Raw genomic sequence first — 23781 nt, forward strand, 5'->3', positions numbered from 1 at the left:
GGGTGTATATCACTCATGAGTGTTCACTGGGTACTGGTGTATGTCACTCATGAGTGTTCACTGGGTGTTGGGTGTATATCACTCATGAGTGTCCACTGGGTACTGGTGTATGTCACTCGTGACTGTTCACTGGGTATTGGGTATCACTCATGAGTGTTCATTGGGTACTGGTGTATGTCACTCATGAGTGTTCATTTGGTACTGGTTGTATATCACTCATGAGTGTTCACTGGGTACTGGTTGTATATCACTCATGAGTGTTCTGACTTGTCAAAATTTTTGTGTGCTTTAGGTGTCAGATCCAGCCATTCCTTGATGGTTATTGGAGAAGCCTGTCAACAATTACAAAAGCTGTCTCTTGCTTACCTGGGCCTTGCAGGTGTATCAAATATTACTTCAAGTCTTTGGAAGGCACTGCCATGTTTTAAAAATTCTTTGAAAGATCTTCGGTAAGTACTAAATATGTATAATCTAATTATGCAAACAAACAAAAACAAAACATTTATTAAATTTTTTATGAATATTTTCATTTGTGCTAAATTTATGGTTGTTAAAGTTAGCCCATATTTTATGTATAAAAATTACGTTCCACAAAGTTGGTAAAAAAAAATGATAACAAAAAGCAAAAGTAATTTGATTAGAAAAAAGCATATATATTAAATTTCCTGCTTATTTTAGATTCATTTATTTTCATGCATTTCAGTTTTCATGATATTACAAAAAATCACATTTCATTGGTACTCCAGTCCTGCCTACCCTTACGATTTGACCATATGTCTAATGGAAGTGACCCTTAAAGTTTGGACTTAACGACTAAAAGCATCCAGACACTGGCTTGTCTGTGTCTAATTTGGATCTGGGTTTCATAGTAGATTCAGCGAGGTTAGACAAGGAACCAGACTAACTTGACAGATGTACCTCAGATGCTTTAAATGTACATATTTTTTCTTGCAAAATGTCTGCACCATGAAGCTGTTGCTTACAGAATTTTCTAAAGATCATGTCCAACAAGTTATATATGTTCAAAATAAAAGGGACAGTAAGCCACTCAAATTTTTTTAATAGTAGTAAAAGAAAAATATAAAGGGATATTCAGATACTTGGGGGTGAATAAAGCAGGAAAGGCAATGGTTATGCAGTGCTCAAAGAAAAACTATTTTACCCACAGGCCCAGGGATGATAACTTTAATAATTCATAAGCCCTGACCCAAATTCCACAAGTCCTGACTCCAATTTCCACAAGCCCTGACCCAAATTCCACAAGTCCTGACTCCAATTTCCATTTGACCATTTTTTAATATTATATGTCATACAGCATTGCAATTATTGCACTTCAGAGATGAAAAGATAAAAACAAAACTATTAAATTGATTTGGATCTCAAAGAATTTCATGTAAAGCAATGTTTTCCTCCAGGTCCTGAGGTCAGTCATTGTCTAATGCTCTAACAGTGTACTCATTCATTGTCTAACGCTCTAACAGTGTACTTCTTACTCAGTGGATCAACAGCGTTTATGTTCTTTAGTATCTGAAGCGTGTCCTGATTTATACAGCTTCTGTTTACATGTTTGATATTCATGGGCACCACTTAATTTGTTTAACCAGTGTTTCATTACTAGTGTGAGCATGAGCAAGAGACAGATTATTATTCCTTCATCTTTAACTTGAAACATATTGAACAGTTGATTAGCAATTAAACAAGATCATTTTAAAAATCCAAATATTTACTCAAGTGATTTTGCTAAAATCATTTTTAGTTGGTCTTTCCTTTTTACCTTAAATATGCCAAGGACAGCTGGTTTTGTATCACAGACTCAAAAGTCAACATGACCTTATTAGATCCCTTTACCCTTATAAGTCCACAAAAACATCCTGCCTTTGGCCTAAACTCTCAAGATTACAACATTTAGGTAATCAAATAACAGCTTGTCATGCCTTATTCACATGATGTAGCCATGCATCATTTTTGCAATGATTGCTGAATATTTCCTGTACCCACTAGACTGGTTCTGGCTGTTACCTGTACTGCACATAATATCCAAGATAGTATTTTAGAATCGCATGTATGTTAAAGCCATGAGAGCACTGTGTATGGTAACCCAGGCAACCAGTTCAAATGGTTCACTTTGTCCACAAAGTTTACAGCTTTTCATTGAAGTATGCTAACTAGATGATCTTCATGCGGGTAAGGGGCATGTTTGGGGATAAATATTAATAATTTACTAGTTTTTCAACATCTTGAAAATAAATTTCCACATTTCATCAGCATGATCAAAGTTCTCTCAGTCAAAATAAAAAATATAAAAAATCAACAAGCCTGATGGAACCTCACTTAGAATACAGGAGGGTCCAGTTATGAAATTAGAGGGGCTCTGAGTGTTAGGCTATCTGAGCTTTTTTCCTTGTTGGACATAGTGTGTTTATTTAAGTGTTCTCATGATAGGAGAAATTATCACTGTCATCGTGTGAAATTGAAAAACAAAAGCGAAGGATTATGTCAGGTTGAGAGATCCAAGAAGCCATTAAGCTCCATAATGTTTGGGACTGCAGTTTGTGAAACTCTACTGGAGGTAATTAGTGTCTGACTTTACTTCACAAACTTTTTAGTTGATAGTAACGTTTACCATTATTACTCATGCTTCTGAAATTTTTGAATGCATATTTTCCTACTTGACAATATTTTGTTACACCTTACTGAAATCAGTCTAACTTACAGAAAAAATTGACTGCCTTACTGAGAAGGTATTGTTTGGGTTGGCAGGTCTGATACTCTATAAATGCATCACTTCTAGTTCCTTTAAAACATTTTGTTCTTGCTGTAATTGTCTCTTTACCATTTTTGTTTCCAGAATAGAACAGCCAAACCTCAAATTAGATGAGTTATTCTTTAAATCCTGCCAACAACTACAGTTTCTTGAACGTCTTTGCGTCATCTCAAAAAACACCACCATCAAGCAGGATCCAATTGAAAAGTTTGTTGGAGAGGTAAAATCAAAGGTTTTATCAGAAATATGTCCATGCAGTGACATTTGTATTCCAGTCATGAAGAGTCCAAAATTTCAAGCAGTGAGCTTATGGTGTGTCCTGTGTTCATCAGTTGTACATTGTTCATCCATTAACAAATTAGAACAGCTCAACCTCAGGTTAGAGGAGCTATTTTCAACTTCTCAAAAACCACCAGCACACTTTTAATCAAATTTGTCATAGGATATTCTGGGTTGTATGGCTTCATGGAAAACTTTTTGCTATCCAATGTAGTCATTGTTACTAAAATTTGGAAAAGCTTTAAATCATTTCTCAAAAACTGCCAAAAAGAACTGGAATTTATTTACAGAAAACATTTTGGCTTAGAGCCGCTTCAGCCTATGCGATATGATGCTGATGCACAATCAAATATATCTCCTCCATTACTAAAGAGAGAAACCATCACATGACTTCCTCTCAGTTTCAAAACCCTTTGGCAGTATTTGACCAAGCTTAATGTAAAGCATACTGGAATAAGGTCCTTAAAATGTATACAATCACTGCCAGTCCAACACCTAATTTGACAGTTGTCGCTGAAGTAAGAGAAACCTTTATATGACTTCAAGATCTTTTCACATGTGACTCAACAGAATATGACTCAATTAGACAGAAATCGTGCCAGAATAAAGGATTCTCCTATTTGTACAAATGGTGCAGGACCACCATCCAGTGAAACCATTGTTACTAAATTAGAAAATCAGTGAAATGGCTTCTTTCATAGAATCTATCAACAAACATCCATGAAAGGTATTTATACTAATGTCAATCTGCCATCAAATATTGCTGCAGATACTGAAAAGATAAAATACATCAGATGACTTTTTATAATAACAAATCAACAGAATTGAAGAAACATTGACAAAGCATATCACATAGATTACCTAACCAGTCAGTCAGAGCAATTTTAGGCCCACATGGACCTACCTTGTCAATGAATATTTAAATGTACTTAATTCTGCTGTAGCAATGTACAGGAATTTGGCTGTAGTGGATAATTTTCACTATTAAAAAGGTAACAGTCTTCCTTAGCTTCATAAGGACTCTTGGGACCTGGCCTCATATTCTTAATGTCTTCCTGAGCTTAAAGGGGACTTTTAGGACCTGGTGTTATATTTTCACTGCATTAAAAAGGCTATGGACTTCTGGGGTATGGTTTTCTAATTTCACTGTATTATAAGAAGTTAAGGTTTTCATGAACCTAATAGGAACTCGTGGGGCCTGACTTTTTATTTTCACTGTATTTTACAAGTTAAGGTCTTATTGGACCAAATTGGGACTCAGAAGGCCTTGCCTCATTTGCGTAATGTATTATAAATTTTTGGGTTTTCCTAGGCCCATTAGGAACTCACTGAACCATCTATTGTACATTCCTGTTGCCACATGGAATGATACCAGTCTGATTTCCAGCATAGACTGGTACCAAATTTACAGCTTGGCCAGATGGAACAAATAAGATGAAATACCTTGTAGAATTGGCACAACCACAGCAAGATTAAAATTTATATATATTTCCCGTTATGCAAATTCTTTTTGACCTCAGGGTGTGTGTGTGTGTATATATATATATATATATATATATATACATACACATACATATATATATATATATATATATATATATATATATATATATATATATATATATATATATATATATATATATATATATATACTGTTGCTGAATCTAGATTTTCCATGTAACTTTGTGGATCCTACAGTGGTGAAAAACTGTCCCACCAGTCATATGGTTGTTCAGCTCTCAAACGTTATCAACAAGCTCTATATTGTCATTCATTCCGGTGTGATGTTGTTGCTACCCACTTTAGCATTCACATCACCCATCACAAGTATATATAATTTACACTTATGTATATAGTGCATTAATATGCAGGTGTGTGGTATATACTCATGTCCAACTGCAAACAAAAGACCTATGTTTGCCATTGTGTAATGCACTCATAGATAAGGATCTCCCTTGAAATAATAAGTTAGCTATGATCTTCAGGTGCTTGAATTCAACAACAGATTTTATTCTGTTTCGTTTGCGGTTTGGTGTTTATTGTAGATTTAATTTCCACTGTTTGTTAGGTTTTTTAAAATTCATTATATGTTCAGGATAATTGTATTTTGTGCTTGACCTTGTCCAAAATCAAGTTCATATTGTTCATGACTAGAGACACATGTTGTTTTTATTTTGGTAAGCAAATTATACATATTAGGACCATTATCTTGGTCCGAGTCAAGGACATTATGTTTACCAGGTTCTTTATTATAATTTTAGTAACAGAATCTTCTAGAATGGAATGTTCCATTAAATAATAGTTTATATATATATATATATATATATATATATATATATAGAGAGAGAGAGAGAGAGAGAGAGAGAGAGAGAGAGAGAGAAAATGTTAATTGTGACCTAGGTCAAGTAGAGGGTTTTTAATCTTATTTAACTTGAAATTGTTTATTCGTGCAATAACATATACAAAAAAATCATTTATATTGTTAATTCAGATTTTGATTTGGGTGAAATTATTTATTATTCTCTGTAAATACAAAGTGCTATATAATATTCTTGGAAAGAGACATTAACTTGGAATCATAGTAAATTCAAACAAGGAACCCTTGGATTCTATTACTGCAATTAAACAAAAGACTTGACAGGTCATTATAATTCAGGTCATTGGTTCGATTAATTTTTTTTATATCTTTTATAGAAAATGTTAATTGTGACCCAGGTCAAGTAGAGGGCTTTATAATTGTGTTTATCTAGAAATTATTCACTCTTACTTTAACATCTTTAGGCAGAATCAATCTTACTGATGTATTCAGATTTTGATTTTAGTGAATTTATGTATTCAAAATTATTCCCTGGAAATACAAAGTGCTCTTAAATTATATCCTTGAACAGAAACATTAGTTTGGAATTTTAGTGATTCATACAAAGACATCTTTGATTATATTATGTTTAATTGAAAGACTGTTAGTACATAATCACTCAGGCTACCTGTACATTGTTTAATTCAATACTACAGGAACATGAATGCCTTCATGTTGGATCTTAATTTTTATTTGGAATTTAATTAGAACTTCATTCATTAGGACTGGTGATAAAACTTTTTGGACTATTTGGGATTTAATTCACAATACTGTAATTTCTCTTTAAATTTTCACTTTGCATTTTAATAAAATAAATTATTTGTTGAATTTTACAAAGCTTTTTATTTTCACTCTTTTCTATTACTTAGTTTAAGACCATAGATTCATAAAAGGTGTATATTATATTCAGTATTCCCTCACTATGATGCTGTTCATGGTAGCCATAAATTATGTCATAGGTAAGGTTGCCTTGTACATGGCATTACTGTTGCATAATATACCCTATATACACACCTGTAAGTCCAGTCAAGATCAAACAACAAAGACTCTAATCTGACATAGCATAATGCACCAGCAGGTCAGGGTATAACTTGTTTGTTCTACTGATTACTCCTAACAAACTGTAGAGACCGCTCAGGTGGCCTAAGTGGTTAGAGCATCTGCCTCGGATGCATTAGGTCATGACTTTGAACCCCGGGTGAGTCATACCAAAGACTGTTAAAAATGGTACTAACAGCTGCCTGACTTGGCGCTCAGCATTAAGAGGTTAGTGTTAGGACTGGTGTCAGGATGATGTGGCTGAGAAGGACATGATGCTACATGTCTGTGGCATGATGCCTCAGTGCTAGACATCACTGTAAACTGTCACACTGCAGACATCATAGCAATATGACTGAAAAAGTGTTAAAGTTGCATTCAAAACCCAAATCACACACACACAAACTGCAGAGACCCAGAACTGCCACTGCATTATGCACCAACAGATTTGGGTATGTGCAGTTAGCAGTTGTTCTCCTCTTATATGCAAGTATATATGGTAATCAGATCCATCACCAAAACATTCTACATGAAAAGGATTGTTATGTTATGGTACTTTATAGTGAGGGACCACTGCCCAAGCAAATATTATACAGCTTGCTTAATTTTTGTGATTCTCAAATCCATGTATAGTACTTGGCATACAAATACTGGCCCTTTAAGCTATATTTGTACATTTAATATATAGACATAGCAGTAGTCCCTCATTATAATGAATCCTGCATAATGTTTGACCTGTTTGTATGATATGTGACACTATTTCCACATTGTTATGAATTCTTTGTAATGTTTGATTTTCCTGTGTGATCCATAACAGTAGTCCTTCATTATAGTGAATCTTACTTAATGTATAATTCTCTTGTATCATCCTTGACAGTAGTTCCTCATTATAATTACTCCTGCATAATGCTTGATCTGATCATATGATCCATGACACTAGTCCCATATTACAATGAATTCTTAGTAATGTTTGACTTGTCTGTATGATCCATGACAGTAGTCCATCATTATAATGGATTTTACATAGCATTTTGACTTGTTTGTATGATCTATGACAGTAGTTCCTCATTATAGTGAATCCAATAAGTTTTACTTGTTTGTTTGATCTGTAACAGTAACTTCTTATTATAATGAATCCTGTGTAGTGTTTGATTTGTTTGTATGATCCATAACAGTGGGCCCTCATTATAGTGAATCCTACATAGTGTTTGATTTGCTTGTGTAATCCATACCTGTAATCCCTCATTGTAGTGAATCCTACATCATGTATGATTTGTTTGTATGATCCATAACAGTGGTCCCTCATTATAGTGAATTATACGCAGTGTTTGACTTGCTTGTGTGATCCATACCTGTAATCCCTCATAGTGAATCCTACATCATGTACGATTTGTTTGTATGATCTATAACTGTGGTCACTCATTATAGTGAATCCTACATATTGTTTGACTTGCTTGTGTGATCCATACCTGTAATACCTCATTATAGTGAATCTTACATCATGTATGATTTGTTTGTATGATCCATGACAGTGGTCCCTCATTATAGTGAATCCTACACAGTGTTTGACTTGCTTGTGTGATCCGTACCTGTAATCCTTCATGTATGATCTATTTGTACCATCTCATGTCTGTCTGTGTGGGTTCGAGTCTCGGATTCAGCCATTGTAGGTATGTGAGAAAGCTTGCCAGTAGCTTCTCGTGGGTTGGTGGTTCTTTCCAGGGTTTTCCCGGGTTCTTCCTCCACCATTAATACAGGCCGCCATCTATAGCCTATCATGTGCTGAAAAATGGCGTTAAACCCTACAACAACAACAATAACAACAATTTATTTGTATGATCCATATGGTGGTAGTACCTCATTATGATAAGAGAACCAATGTGTTAATATAATGTGATCCTTGCTCATTCCCATGTCACATGGGAGTCATATTATACTGGGATAAAAAAGGAGATCCACTGTTAATTTAGTGGGAGACTTGTTCATTCCAGTGTCACATGGGAGTCATATTATACTGGGAGAAAAAATGAGAGCCACTGTTAATTTAATGGGAGACTTGTTCATTCCAGTGTCACATGGGAGTCATATCATACTGGGAGAAAAATGAGAGCCACTGTTAATTTAATGGGAGACTTGTTGATTCCAGTGAAATATGAGAAAATCACATCATATTGAAGTTTTTTTTAATGAGGGCTACTGCATTAATTTGATGGTATCCTTTGTTTATGCCTGTCATATGAGAGCTAAATGATATTGAGGGCCTTTTGTAGTGAGGGCTACTGTGTTAATTTAATGGTATCCTTGTTCTTGCCTGTGTCATGTGAGCCACATAATATTCAGGGGCTTTATAATGCAGACCACTGTATATTAATTTAAATGTATTTATCTTTTCTCATCACAGGTTCCTTTTCTCCACATGCTTCATTTGTTCACAGACAGTCCTTACAATTTGTGCGATAAAATCCAGTCAAGTCTCATGAAAAGGTAAGAAGAAAAAAGTGTTACTTTCATGTTCATATTGTGTGTGGCAACTGATTGGCCTAATTGGTACAAACCCTGTACACTGTTGGTATGTATAGTACAATAAAGTCGGCATCATGTAATTATAATTGGACACACGATGCAGTGTGTAAAGCAACTTACTGATTGGCCTAACTGATACAGATCCTGTACACTGATGGCATGTATGGTACAGTGGTCATGTCATTATAATGGGATGCACAACACTGTTTGGTCTAACTATTACAGACTCTGTACACTGATGGCGTGTATGGTACAGTGGTCATGTCATTATAATGGGATGCACAATACTGAGTGGTTTATTACATATTCTGTACACTGATGGCATGTATGGTACAGCAGTCATGTCATTATAATGGGATGCACAACACTGTTTGGTCTAACTATTACAGACTCTGTACACTGATGGCATGTATGGTACAGTGGTTATGTCATAATGGGATACACAATACTGATTGGTCTATTACAGATTCTGTACACTGATGGCATGTATGGTACAGTGGTCATGTCATTATAATCGGATGCACAACACTGTTTGGTCTAACTATTACAGACTCTGTACACTGATGGCATGTATGGTATAGTGGTCATGTCATTATATTGGGATGCACAACACTGTTTGGTCTAACTATTACAGACTGTACACTGATGGCATGTATGGTATAGTGGTCATGTCATTATAATGGGATGCACAACACTGATTAGTCTAACTATTACAGATTTTACACTGATGACATGTATGGTACAGTGGTCATGTCATTATAATGGGATGCACAACACTGATGTATGGTATGGTACGAGTACGGTACAGTCATCATGTCATTATATTGAGACACAACACAGTGACCATTTCAAAATAAAACTCGTTAAGTCTCCATTCTCGTTGTCAGCAAAGTGGCATGTAAGGGGCGCTATGCTAGGTCAATGTGATGTTTACTGTGAAAGAAATATAGAATTGGTGCATTGTGACATATTCTTCTTGGTATTGGCAGGAATAACATCAGTGGGATTAACACCTGAGGTAGCATGAAAACTAAATTACTGAAGGCCACACTTAAAAAGAGCAAATTTGTAGTCATAACTAAGTTGACTCCTTTGAGATGCCATCTGTTGAAAAATAAATTAAAACATATTTTCCAGGATCCAACCCTATAGTTCACATCCCAAAAAATAATCTCTGGAATTCACCAGTCCATTGCTATTAAAGATGTAAAAATATTAGAAAACTTCTACTGGGTACCCATCGATTCAAAAGATCAGTTTCCCAGGTGCCCAATCAAACTGAAATTAAATGTGTACAGACCTGAAGTTAAATCAACATTTTTCTAAAATTCACAGTATCTTATAAATATACAACCTAATGTCATCTGTTAGGAGGTCCAAGAATACATCCTCATTATTTGATAAAGTTCTGAAATCCTCCATTGTCATCCAGTAATCATCATAGTATAATCATGATAATTATTGTCTAACTCCGTATCGTTGGCCTCACTGTTATGTGTGGATTTTTGTTTAGAGACTGAGCTTGAGCTTTGAAAGTAACACTTTAATCATACAATTTGTGAAATCTGTTCAGGGTTGCAACTGAACACATCAGTTGTGCAGCAAGATGAAATAACCACCCTCTGTTACTTGACACTGTACCACTCTGGCGGCTCAATCAAAGAGTTGTCACGTGGAAAAACAATTCAATTATTTACTGGAAGAGGCAGATCTCTGCTTGGCACATTAAAAGTATATGTATTTTGCATCTCAGTCCAAAGGATTCTCTACTTGAAAATAAAGTCAGTGCTGCCTTTACAAGCACTGGCAGAAAACTTGTATATGGTAAACAGGTTGCCAATGGCTCGTGTTATTATCTGGGTTATTATCAACAGTGGGTAACAGAGTACCCGGATACCCATTGGCATCTTTAATTGCTATGGCAGCTTAATGGGAGATAATCTTTTCATTAAAATTCTCTAGACATCATGTTGTATGTCTCATGATAATGACATGACAACCATACTGTTTGGGATACAATCCTTGGTACAAGAAGTTCAGTAAATAATCCTCAGCAGCAGCTGTATGAACTTCCTTTCCTGTTATGTTTGGTGCTTGTCTGACTCTCGGACATTAATGGCACCTTGGAGATAATTGGAGGGGTTTACCACTTTTAGGGGTGAATCGCTGTGAAACTTGAAGGCTAGAAGGTGTAAGATTATAGAGCTTACTATATGTATTTTACTCTGTTTGGACATCCAAGACCAAGTATATGTGAGTGTGTGCATGTGTGCTTTACTTTATCTTGAGATGTTTGGGGTGTGATCTGTTGAGATTATGTCCTTTTTTCTTCTTTTTACTATATGTATGGTAGTAATCATTTCAACCTTCATTTATCCATTTAACATACAGCGAGGGCATTTTTGTTTAAATTAATGACTGCTTGCAATGGGTTCATGTGCATGGGATGCTCACACTATTGTGCCCTCACTACCTTGATTTCTGCATTCACTAAAATCCATTCCCACTAATTTATATCTTTGGTTAAAATCCATTCCTTAAAATTTATATTATATCTATGGTTAAAATCCATTCCCTCTAAAAAAAATTTTGTCTGTGATTAAAATCTATTCCTTCTAATTTATATTATATCTATGGTTAAAATCCATTCCTTCAAATTTATATTATATCTGTGGTTAAAATCTGTTCCCTCTAATTTATATCTGTGGTTAAAATCCATTCCTTCTAATTTATTTCTCCTTCAAATACGTTCCCCGATCACATTAACTTTAGGGATATAAGCCTGCTACCTCTCGAATCCAGCCCTACTAAAAGATAAAAATTCGTCTTTTCGGTCTATCTCATATAGACCAAAGGGCAATAACTCTTGCCCCTTACCTCCCCTTGCCACCGCCAAGTGTCACTAGTTTTTAAGCTTCGCTTGTACTGATAACACGTACATTATACCTCCAAACAATCCAAGCCATCTTAGCGTTAAATTGGACCATCCGAAGTTAAATTTGGATTTATTGCATTGGACAATCATTCTTCTACAGGTTGTATACATTATTTTAACAATTTTTCTCAAAATTGAGTGACTTTGTCACCCTTACAGATTTCGTTTACTGAAGACCATGTTACACACGCTATTGCAGAACTGGTGTTGTTAATTAAGAGTTAATGCGACACTGACTAATTTCGCTTACTCCGTTAGTAACGGATGTGGTATTAGCGAATTAATAACATGCTGAATTGCTAATTTGTGCTTTGTTTTCTTTTCTTGTGTCGTTTCAGTAGAAATGTCAACCAAATGCATGAAATGCAAAAAGTTCAAAGCAAAAGAAGACAACCATGACTCTTGTATTGTATGTACCAAGTGTACATCATCTATACCATGCAGCGTGTGTAATACTTGGACAGAGCAAACGTGGGCTGATGTAGTCCAGAAGGCAGCAAAAGGGAGGGATAGACGGAACAAGTCGAAGAAAGATAGCTTTGATGTCCTCAGTATACATCCGAAGACAGCCTCCATTGCGAGCCTTGTGGGGGACATTGGGGTCCCCCCTCCACCTGAAGTTCATCGTTTGCAACCGTCAGCCATAGTAACATCAGCGGCAATGGAGGGAAATAATGTTGACAGGGTACAACAGTCCAACTTTGAACAGATGCGTCGTTTGGTCCAGGAAACGACGACACAGCTATTGACATCAGGCCAGATATTACCCTTATTTCCCTCGCTCGCTAACACAGCTTTGTCTGACTCTTTGGGGGAATGTTCCCCCAATTTTAGGCTGCCCAGTGGGCATAAGTCCCCCCCCCCATGTCCGAGCATGGCCTTTGGGCCTGTAAGTCAGGACGCATGGGGTTTTTACCGGATCCATTGGATCCATTTCTTTATACAACCTCTACGTCACTGGCCGTCCAACTGTCCCAGCATCGGGAACCTGTTGGTAAAACAATCCGACCAAACATGACTTGCGGGGATTTTAGTGATAAATCCGTCCGTCAAGCTGTACCGCCGGCAACATACCAATACTATGGCGGAGATTTTAGTGAGAAATCTGTCCGTCCAGCCAGGCCATTGGAGCAGTAGGTACTGGTGATAGCAGGACCATCGCCAACATTCAGACTGACCACAAGCCAGACAAACCAGCCGGCAGGGCCGGCCGTCCATATGTTCATGGCTTATCCACAAGGGAGAGTTAGTGACAGTGTTAAGGATGACGGAATCTCGTCATCTATGCCACCTGGTATGCTCTATCCAGAAATGCAAGCTATTACAGAACATGACTCAGAAAACAGTGAGGAAGACAGAACTCCTGCAAATCAGCCGTACACAGATCCAACCATGGAACGGGCTGAGTTTGGCTTCAAGGCGGCAGTGGAAGAAATTGATAGGGTGTTGGCAATTTCAGAATGCCCTCCACCTCCTACCGCCACTCAAGACTACAAAGTTAAGGCGTCTGTAGATCTTGACGGGGAGGAAGAGATGCCGTCCTTCTGGCTCCTTCCCCAGACGGCAAAAGTTAAGGAGATCAATGATCGTCTATCAGGACAAATAGGTGATCCGGGGAATGCTAAGGCGTTCTTTTCAGAAAGCCAAATACCAGCGACGTTCTCGGGTCGCTTGTACAAAACTCATTCAGATGCCTTCAGTATGGATCTTCCGGCCCTGGACAAAAGTATGGCAGCAGTTCACATGTCCGCTCCACTGTTTTACAAAGTAGACAAAAATGTGTTCCATGCCACGTCAAAGCTAGTCTGGAACGTAGTCGCTACGTCTTCAATGTTAGACTTAGCTTCATTAGACATTTTCCGACTCACAGAAAAATCTGACAATGACCACGCTTGGGAAGCGACAGCCCGGATTGCTGGAGTTATTAACAGGGCAGCTCACCATTCCATGGCTAATGCATTGACTGCTTCTGCCAACTTAGACCTGATACGACGTGATGCATGTCTGCGGTCCATGTCGCTCAAGCCCCATCATACTCTGGCTTTACGGATGACTCCGTTTGGGTTGCCTTTACTCTTTGGAGGAAAAATTGCAGAAGTTCGGAAGCAGGCAGCTCAGGAACTGCCCCTCCAACTCGCCGCCCAGCCCTCGCAGGCGTTTAGAAAAAATCAGCCCCTGCCACAGCGGAGTGATGATTGGCGGACCAGGGACAAGGGATCCTTACAATCAAATGTGCAGTATAGATCCCAACCCAATGCCAGGAGACAACAGTCTAATCAAGCTAGGAGGCAACCATACAGAGGCGGTAAGAAACAAAGTTTCTCCGTCTTCAAGCCTCCTAACTCTAAAAATTTGCAATTTCAGGACCACTGGACCACCTTTTTTCCTCAGAACGATTGGGTGATCCAGGTCATTTCAGAGGGTTTTCGGATTTCATTTAACCAGCCCCCTCCCCTGTCCTCCTCTCCCCTCTTCACGGACGTACCGTCCGATCGGGAGAAGGATACCTTTCTACAACAGGAGATACGGTCGCTCATAGAAAAACGGGCGGTGGAGATTGTGAAAAACCCGCAACCGCCGGGGTTTTATTCCAGGCTGTTTCTTATCCAGAAGGCAAATGGCACGTTGAGGCCGATCATCGACCTGAGTCACCTCAACCAATACATTTTACCACCGAAATTCAAGATGGAAACGGCGAGATCAATCTGTCTTTCCATCCGGCGGGACGAGTATGCCATCAGTCTAGATATGACTGACGCATATTTTCACGTCCCTATCCACCCGCGTCATGGAAATTTCTCCAATTCACTTACCGCGACGCGGTTTATCAGTTCCAGGTCCTACCCTTTGGCCTCAACATCAGCCCTTGGGCTTTTACCAAGGTTATGGATTGCGTCGTCACCCTGTTCCGCTCGACTTCATCTACAGGGACGGCAGTGCACTTGGATGACATCCTCCAGAAACATATGGTAAGTTCTATTCTGCTCAAAGGCAGAAACGATCTTTTAGCACTTTTAGATCATCTAGGCTTTCTCGTGAACTGGAAAAAGTCCGATATCCGTCCATCTCAGTGTTTTGTCCATCTGGGTATGGAGTTTCTCACTGATCTGAATCTGGTACGGCTTCCTCACGCTCGCGTAATCCGGATTGTTGAACTCGTCGAGTCCGTTTCCAACAGGACATGGATTTTAGAGAGAGGATTCTTGCAACTCTTCGGATTATTCAATGCGGCGGCGGACTTGATCCTGCTTGGCCGTCTTTTTATGCGTCCCTTACAAATGACGTTACTGGCACAGTGGCGCCCCTTTTCAAGTCCCCTCAATCAAACAATAATGATCACGCCCGAGATACGATCTTTCCTGAGTCAGTGGCACAACCCAGGTTGGCTGTCCACAGGGGTTCCTATGGAGATGCCCCAAGCGGAGATAACGGTATGAACCGATGCCAGTACCTACGGTTGGGCTGCCCACCTGTTGCCGGACTTCGCTAGTCAGCGGCACGTGGGAGCCAGAGGAGAGGTCTCTCCACATCAACCTTTTAGAAATGAGGGCTGTCATCAATGCCTTCCATTTCTGGAAGGATCAACTCTCAGGAAAAACTGTCCTCATTATGTCAGACAACTCTGTGGTGGTGACTTACCTCCTCAAACAAGGGGGCGCCAAATCACCAGACCTGTGCATTCTGATCTGGCAGTTTCTACGTTGGTGTGACAACCTCCACATCAATGTACAAATCAGACACATTCCCGGCAGACTCAATGTCTTGGCCGACACTCTATCCAGGAAAGGTCAAGTCATTCACATGGAATGGTCACTCCATCAATCAGTCTTTCTTCGGATTTGCACACTTTGGGGGCGTCCGATGATCGATCTTTTTGCAACAAGGTGGAATCGCAAGTTGCCCACCTTCATCTCTCCAGTTCCAGACCCAGAGGCTTGGGCTGTGGACGCTCTGTCAATCAGCTGGGAGGGGTTGTGGGCATTCGCCTACCCTCCCACGGTTTTGGTACCAAAAATAATCAAGAGGTTAAGGGGTCAGAACTGTCGGATGATTCTGATTGCCCCTCTCAGATGGAACAAGTCCTGGGTTACCGATCTACTCGATCTAGCGATAGATCTACCCAGGAAGATTCCAACCAGCCCAAATCTTCTCAAACAACCGCGGTCACGGGTGTTCCATCCCTGCCCGGATCGTCTTCTTCACGCTTGGCTCTTGTCCGGGCAGCCTTGCGAGACAAACAATTTAAACCTTCGATTGTGGAGAAAATCTCAAGAGCAAGAAGGCCCTCCACTCTGAAGGCTTACGAGGGAAAGTGGCGTGTTTTCAGGGACTGGTGCCATATCATTAACATCGTCCCTTTGAGTGTCTCAATCCCTCAACTGGCCGACTTTTTTCTCTGGCTTTTCGAGGAGAAACAGTTGGCCCCAATTACTATCAAAGGCTACTGCTCCATGATATCAGACACATTCCACCATCATGGTAGATGTGACATTGGGCATAACAAAGATCTATCAGATCTTTTAGCCAATTTTGATTTCAATCAACCAAAATCCCTCACCCTGTTTCCAAAATGGAATCTGTCCTGGGTTTTAACATGGCTTAATTCAGACAAATTTGAACCTTTAGGCCACACTTTGTTAAAGCTACTATCATACAAAACATGTTTCTTGATAGCCTTAGCTTCAGCATGCAGGGTGAGCGAGTTACATGCCCTTTCCAGTGACCCAAACTTTCTTCAGCTCAGATCAGATGGTTCGGTGGTCCTCCTGATGCAACCAGGCTTTGCACCCAAAAATAGGTTACCATCCTTTGGCAATCAAAGAATTGTCATTTGCTCGCTCTCTTCCATAGATAAGTCAAGAGCAGCAGCCATGCAAGATCCTGTTTGTGCACTCAAGCACTATTTAAAATGCACAGAGGCGTGTTGGGACACGCGTAAGCGCCTCTTTCTTCCGGTCAAAGCTGGTAAACGGGATATCACCCCTCAAGCCCTTGCTTCATGGCTGAAGTGGGTTATATGCTCAGCGTACTCTGAGGTCTCACAAGATCAGAGTCGCCTCATGAAGATTACGGCTCATGAGATTAGAGCAAGCTCGGCGAGACTGGCATTCGAACACAATGTTTCGATCTGAGATATAATAGAAGCTGTTGGCTGGCATGCAGAGTCAACCTTCTCCAGTTTTTATCTCAGAGATTTGGCTTCGCAGAGGCAAACCTTGAATCTGGTAGGTCCGGTGTCGGCAGCCCAGATGACCACCAGACCCATTTAAAATAATCAGCACAGCCTATCAGCTTCGCTGGATTCACCAGTGAAATTTTGTAGGTAAGAAGATTTCAGTAACTATCTTCTTAACCGTATATAGGGGTCACATATCACGTGACCCTAGGCTGTGTTGCTGATGAAATTATGAGAACGGGTTATCGTTCAAATGGGGAATCCAGCCATCATTCCCTAGAAGGTACCCGGAGTGGAGGTAGGATGCTCAGCATTCCCTCCTCCTATTACTTATTCTCCTAACGTTAATGTGATCGGGGAATGTATTTGAAGGAGAAAGCAAATTTTTAGTAAATTGTGTTTCTCCAAGAATACTTACCCGATCACATTACTTAAAAACCCTCCCAACCACCCAGCTATGTGAGCATCCTCGTATAATATATATTGCTCAGCTTAAAAATCTAGTGACACCTGGCGGTGGCAAGGGGGGGTAAGGGGCAAGAGTTATTGCCCTTTGGTCTACATGAGATAGACCGAAAAGACGAATTTTCGTCTTTTAGTAGGGCTGGATTCGAGAGGTAGCAGGCTTATATCCCTAACGTTAATGTGATCGGGTAAGTATTCTCGGAGAAACACAATTTACTAAAAATTTGCTTTCAATTTATTGCTAATGTTCTAGATTGTACAAGAGTAAACAATTCCCTGAAACAATGCTTACATGAATAAAATTAAATTTAGGAAGAGAATTAACAATGATGATCAGAGAAATGGAGATGTTGATGGTAAAATGAAATTTATATTATTTCATGGACTGAGATGCATTTATTGATTACTAATACAAATTCTTTTCAACAATTCTTATTATTCTGTAAATATTCACATGTTGTCATGAATTTTTAATTGCTTGCAATATCCGTCATATAAACACATTAAAATAATTTATTCATCCATATTTGTGCCCCCACCTCTTGTGCAAAAAAAACTCAGCTTAGACAAGAAATTATTTGGCCGGTATATTTGTGTGTATGTAATGGTGAATTAATTAGATATCAGAGTGCAGGTTTTTAATTTTGCAAACATATTACTGCTTTGGAATTTAAATTGGTAGAAATGTTTACATGCATATGTAGGCAACTTGATTAAATTATCCAGCAATTGTAGGAACTTTTTTAGACATGTTTTTTGGTCTGTAGTGGGAGGGACAAAAACACAATTCAAGTTCGCAGAAATTTTGTAAGATATTACAGTAATGAAAATAACCCCATTATATGATATGCTGTTTTACAAAGATTGCACTTGCATTTCTTTCCATGCAGTAAGTCATGATTTGTTTGGCATCAGCAAATTTGGTATGTATGAATATATTTAAATAAGACATGTATTATTATATTGAAATCATTCAATATTAAAATCCCACTTTCATGATGATTTCAGTTCACATTAAGATACCAACAGTTACAAGATACACATGTTATTCCAAATTCTTGTTAATTCATCTCTAATTATATTAATTTTTGAAAATTCATCTCTAATTATATTAATTTCTCTAATTATAATAATTCTTGTCAATTCATCTCTAGTTATATTAATTTATGTAAATTCATCGTTAATTATATTAATATTTGTAAATTCATCTTTAATTATATTAATTTTTGTTTGTTTGTTTCTTGTGGGGTTTAATGCCATTTATCAGCACAAAATAAGCTATGTATGGCAGCCAGTATTAATGGTGAAGGAAGAACCCAGGAAAACCCCAGGAAGAACCGTTGACCCATGAGAAGCTACTGGTAAGCTTTCTCACATACCCACATTGGCCAAATCCTAGACTCGAACTCGTGCAAACAGAGGTGAGATGGCAGTTATCCATAACGGATATTGCTTTAGACCACTTTGCCACTCGGGGCCCCTATTAATTTTTGTAAATTCATCTCTAATTATATTACTTTTTTCATTTTTGTTTCTTTAGGTATGTCACTGAGAGACCTGGTTTCACAGCGGTCATCTTTCCACTGCAGCATGACAGGTTACCTCAAGTCTTAGTAGATATTCAGCTCAACCATTTACAGGAAATGACACTGCTCAATTCCCTTGTTTGCTCTGAGAAAGTGTGAACACAAACATATCCCTGATTTAATCAGATGAAAATAAAATTCTTAATATTAATTCTACTTTTGGGGTATTTTTCAGTGATTGAGTCTTTATAGAGAGAATGTTTCAAACATATGCCATTCAATGAGACTGGGGAGATTTTGTTTGTCTGTTAACTAGATTACTCCCCACCCACCTTCTCCAGAGACTGACAGATGCTCCATACAAAACTAAAATTCCAAATATAGTGAGATCAGTCTTTTGCAGACACTTAAGGGACTGAGAAAATTTCTCCTATTTGAACACATGTTATTCATATAGAGATTGAATGTAATATAAACAGTCAGGAAAAGGATCTGTGCACATGTTTATTTATAAGCAGTTGTTCTTTTATGAGGGTGTCTGCTGTGTCAGCCTTTAGTGCATATCAGGAGACATGTGCCTCAAATTAATACACCCTTTTCAGATGGCAACATGTAAATTGGCTGCTAATTTTACCTTGTTGAAAATTGAAACGTTTAATTGACATTTATGTATGACCAACTTACAGCTTGTTCCCCACACTGGTAAATTTATGACCAGTGAGACTCAATTTAATCTGCAAATTATATAAGGGTAACAGTACTTAAAAGGGTCTGTGCGTTATTCAAGTATCGAGTCTAGTTCACATGATTCTGTCATTATTGTTGGGCCTACATTAGTGGGAAAGTGAGATACAGTGGCATCATCAGTACTGATTGTTTTAGTTCAGGTTTTTCATTTGCATGTACTTCCTAAGTTCCATGATAGAATCTAATCACACTTTGCATGAATTATTGTGAAGTTAAGAAAATTAATTCTGATACTGGCATGTTTGGCCCTTTGACCTTGGGGTCAATGTCAGAGTCATAAAATATTTGCTTGTTAGTTTTGATTAAAGTTTGAATCTTTTGCTTAAATTTCTTAAACCCATTAATGGGTTTTGTACATACTTGGGATGAAAACTTAGATAATTCATTCTGCAATATGATTGCTTAATAATTTGACCTTGACCTTGTTTTACAGCAATGTTTCAATCATGGACTTGACATGCAGGTGCTGGCCTTCCTGTAATTAAGAATTCTGCATAGACTACATTTTATCACTTTTCATTTGTTTCATAGGGTTTAATTGTATTTATGTCGTACAAAATTGTGGGTCTTGAAAGATACACTTCTGTAATGGGTTTAAGATCACAATTACAAGGCCAATTTATGAGAATTTGGTCAATTATGAGAACATGGTATTTTTCTATGAACAGTCAGTCAGCTACAGAGATTATAGACTCGTCTCTGCCATCAGCGTTCCAGCAGATTAGGATGTGTGCATTTTGATGTACCAGTGATTTTCACTGAACAGTACAGACCAACCCCTTGCATATTATATGATGGCAAATCTGGGCCCATGCTGATTACAGTTGGATTATAGATAAAGCAGATATGTCAACAATGATATCTGCACTTATGAGGATGCAATATGCCCAGTAAATACACAACTGTACCCAGTCATTTATATTTACATTACTATTCATTATGGAGAATGTATTCTAATATCTGTCTTATTTATTGTGGTGAATATGTAGTAATTGCCCATTTCCTGATGATAACATTTATTTTCATTCAGTAACTTTTCAATTACTTCATTGATGGAGGTCAGATTTGTAATGGAAACTTTACATTTTAAGAGGTCCAATTCAATTACATTTTTCATATATTTCTGTTATGATTTGACAGTTGCAGCCCATGATTTACTTTAAAGTCTACTGGTTTACTGTGAATTAAAAATAAAATAGAGTTATGACCAAGTTTGACTTCAAAATCAGATATTGCATTTTACGTATTTTTAAAAAGTGTATATGAATTATTAGTAATTGATGTTTTGTGCTATTGTACATATCTAGTTTTGAATTTTCATATTCTAACCTGTGATATTCATTTTTCTAAAGACCCCTTCCATATTCTTTGACAGGAACATGCAGTGTCTTTGACAGGAACATGCAGTGTCCGCCCTCTCAGTTTTTCTGTCTTTTTTAATTGTTAAGAATTTGATTTCAGCTCAGTAACTTTTGATGACCTGAAGGATAATGTGACTTAAATAAGATTTTATATGATCGTCAACAAGATTTAAGTCAGGTTCAGTTTTCACTTTTTATTATGATTTATCTAAGTTTATAAACCTGCTCTACCTGTGTTTTAATCTCATATTTCTTGAAATTATATATTCTTTTTGGGACATCTGTGTTTAATATCTGGACCCATCTCTACTTTGTATTTTTTGTATCTGATCTTCATTACTTGGAGTCAGTGTTAAATCAGTCTTTGAGTTGTTGATATTTAATATATTTTTAAAAATTACTTGAAATCCTGAATAGTAAAAAATTATTTGAACTACAGCAAAGTGCAAATGGTGTGAATGGTCATTGCTTAACACAGTCAAAACATAGCACACATACAAGCAGTTAGACCAATTAAGCAGATGTTCACAGTGTTGAACCTGTATCACATGTCAGCTTTTGTGATTGAAAGTCTAGTGTTGGTTTTGCTGATGACTGCCTGCACTTTGATATTAAGACTGCATCAGGCAATGATTATTAAAACTACATCAGGCAATGATTAAGGCTGCATCAGGCAATAATGATTAAGACTGCATCAGGCAATGATTATTAAGACTGCATCAGGCAGTGATTATTTGCTCCATTTTAACTTTTGGAATATCAGCAATAAGCTATGGCAGAAGAAAAACCCAGACAACGCAACCAACAGGAATATTAGAACTTATTATATGCTTATTTTTTTCCCCGTTAACTTTACATTGTCAGAATTGTTCAGTATTACCCAATACTGAACTCACGCGACAATACACATATAGCATTCATGTGCATAAAGGAACTACTTTCTATGTAAACAAACAATGGATGCAGACGCCAGCACTTTTGATTTGTACACAAATCATGTATACTCGCGTAAGAGGCTCTTTACATTGTGGTTGTTTAAATTTGTTTCTGAATGAACTAAAACAGATGTTTTGTGGACTGCCACATACCAGCTGCTTTGGCACAATCCATGTTGATACAATGTTACGGCTTTAGGCTAGCTACATTATATAAGATATGCAAGATAAGGTCCTTACAAATAACATACAAGTGACAAGTCATACTTTTCTTTAGATGGTGATAAGAATGGCAAAATAAAATTTACTTAGTTTTACATCCTGAATTTCCTCAAAATGTATTTTCTTAATTCTGCAAATCCGAATTACATGAGCCGTGTCATAGGTTTTCAATCAGGATTACACATTTCGAAATTGTGCTGTAATTTTGATGATAAGCGCAATTGCATCCTCCTTAATATACTCAGAAGAAATAAGCATTAAATTCCATAGCGTCTTTTTGATAACTGCAGTTGAAAGACTTCATATTTTTCCTGCATTATGATTTCAAACATTCAGTGACAGAAACAGAAACACACTTGTAGATGTAAACATGCTTCTTCCGCGCTGCTTCAATCCGATGTATTTCATGTATAATTTGCACAGATGAATCTAGTCCAAAATCACAAACTTTCATCGAATCAAAACAAAATACCAAAATATATTCATTCCAGATCAAATGGAAAAGTTGTTGCAATGCGCATTCATTCACAACATGACTGCAAATTTCAGTTTTGACTAGACGCCATTTTCTTTCGAAAGTTATGTCGAGAGCACGACTAAGTTCAAATTTATCTGGGTGGAGTTATGGGCTCATTAATAATGATGTTATTGTGTAATGACAAATCTGCGTTTATGTATTTAGTTTGGAATACGGTATTCATTCATTTACATTGTTTCTTGTAATGTATTTTGTTTATATAATTAAACCTTAGGTAGAATTATAAAAATGAGCATATAATTAAAAGGTTACTGCATTTGTATGGGAAATATGAACTCGTTTTGTTGGAAGGATATACTGCACTCCCAAGGTCGTGCAGTATTCCATCCCAAATCTCGTTCATATTTTTCCATACAAATGCAGTAACCTATAAATATTTTAAATTGTTTGCTCCACTGCTAATTAGTGGGAAAAATCCATATCATGATGATTAAAGAAATTAAATATGCTGCATTTATTCATTTTAAAAAAACTCCTCAATAAAAGGAAAGGTGAAGTGTCTCAATCTGTACTCGGTACAATGTTTTCAGTCTGTCTTGTGTTTAATCCTTTGTCATTATTAAAAGGGAAAATCTAGCAGTAGTCATTTTGGTTCATCCATTTGTTAGTACCTTCCTTTGTCAGGATATCTTACATTTACTATAACTGAATATTTCAATATGGCATGATAAAACATGAAGATATGGGTTTTAAATCTTATCAGTTATACCCTTCTGGTGTGAAACCAGACCTGGTTATCAAAACATTCAACCAGTCAGGTGCATATTTTGAGATTTGTTTGCATCAACAGACCAAAAGAGAATGGTGCTTATCAGTTAATCTTTGTTTTATACCCAACCCTGAGATATGATGGTCCTGATCTGTACTATTCTGACACACACAAATTTTAAGGTCCTTAGTTCAAATGGATGAGTTT

General features: G+C 37.5%; 1 protein-coding gene across 2 annotated transcripts in view; it reads left to right on the forward strand.

The window, feature by feature from the left end:
- The window catches only part of LOC149779375 (F-box/LRR-repeat protein 18-like), a 40609-nt gene extending 17168 nt beyond the window's left edge, over positions 1 to 23441 (forward strand). For both annotated transcript variants that reach the window (XM_089940007.1, XM_089940008.1), the window contains exons 7-10: positions 293 to 449; positions 2849 to 2984; positions 8839 to 8921; positions 19077 to 23441. In XM_089940007.1, coding sequence (XP_089796133.1) covers positions 293 to 449; positions 2849 to 2984; positions 8839 to 8921; positions 19077 to 19221 — 521 coding nt within the window. In that variant the 3' untranslated portion in view covers positions 19222 to 23441. The remainder of the gene's footprint in view (positions 1 to 292; positions 450 to 2848; positions 2985 to 8838; positions 8922 to 19076) is intronic.
- The last annotated feature ends 340 nt before the right edge of the window (positions 23442 to 23781 follow it).

The sequence above is a fragment of the Sinohyriopsis cumingii genome, chromosome 17 (assembly GCF_028554795.1).
Source record: "Sinohyriopsis cumingii isolate HCF-2022 chromosome 17, ASM2855479v2, whole genome shotgun sequence".
In the NCBI taxonomy this organism is placed as follows: Eukaryota; Metazoa; Mollusca; class Bivalvia; order Unionida; family Unionidae; genus Sinohyriopsis; species Sinohyriopsis cumingii.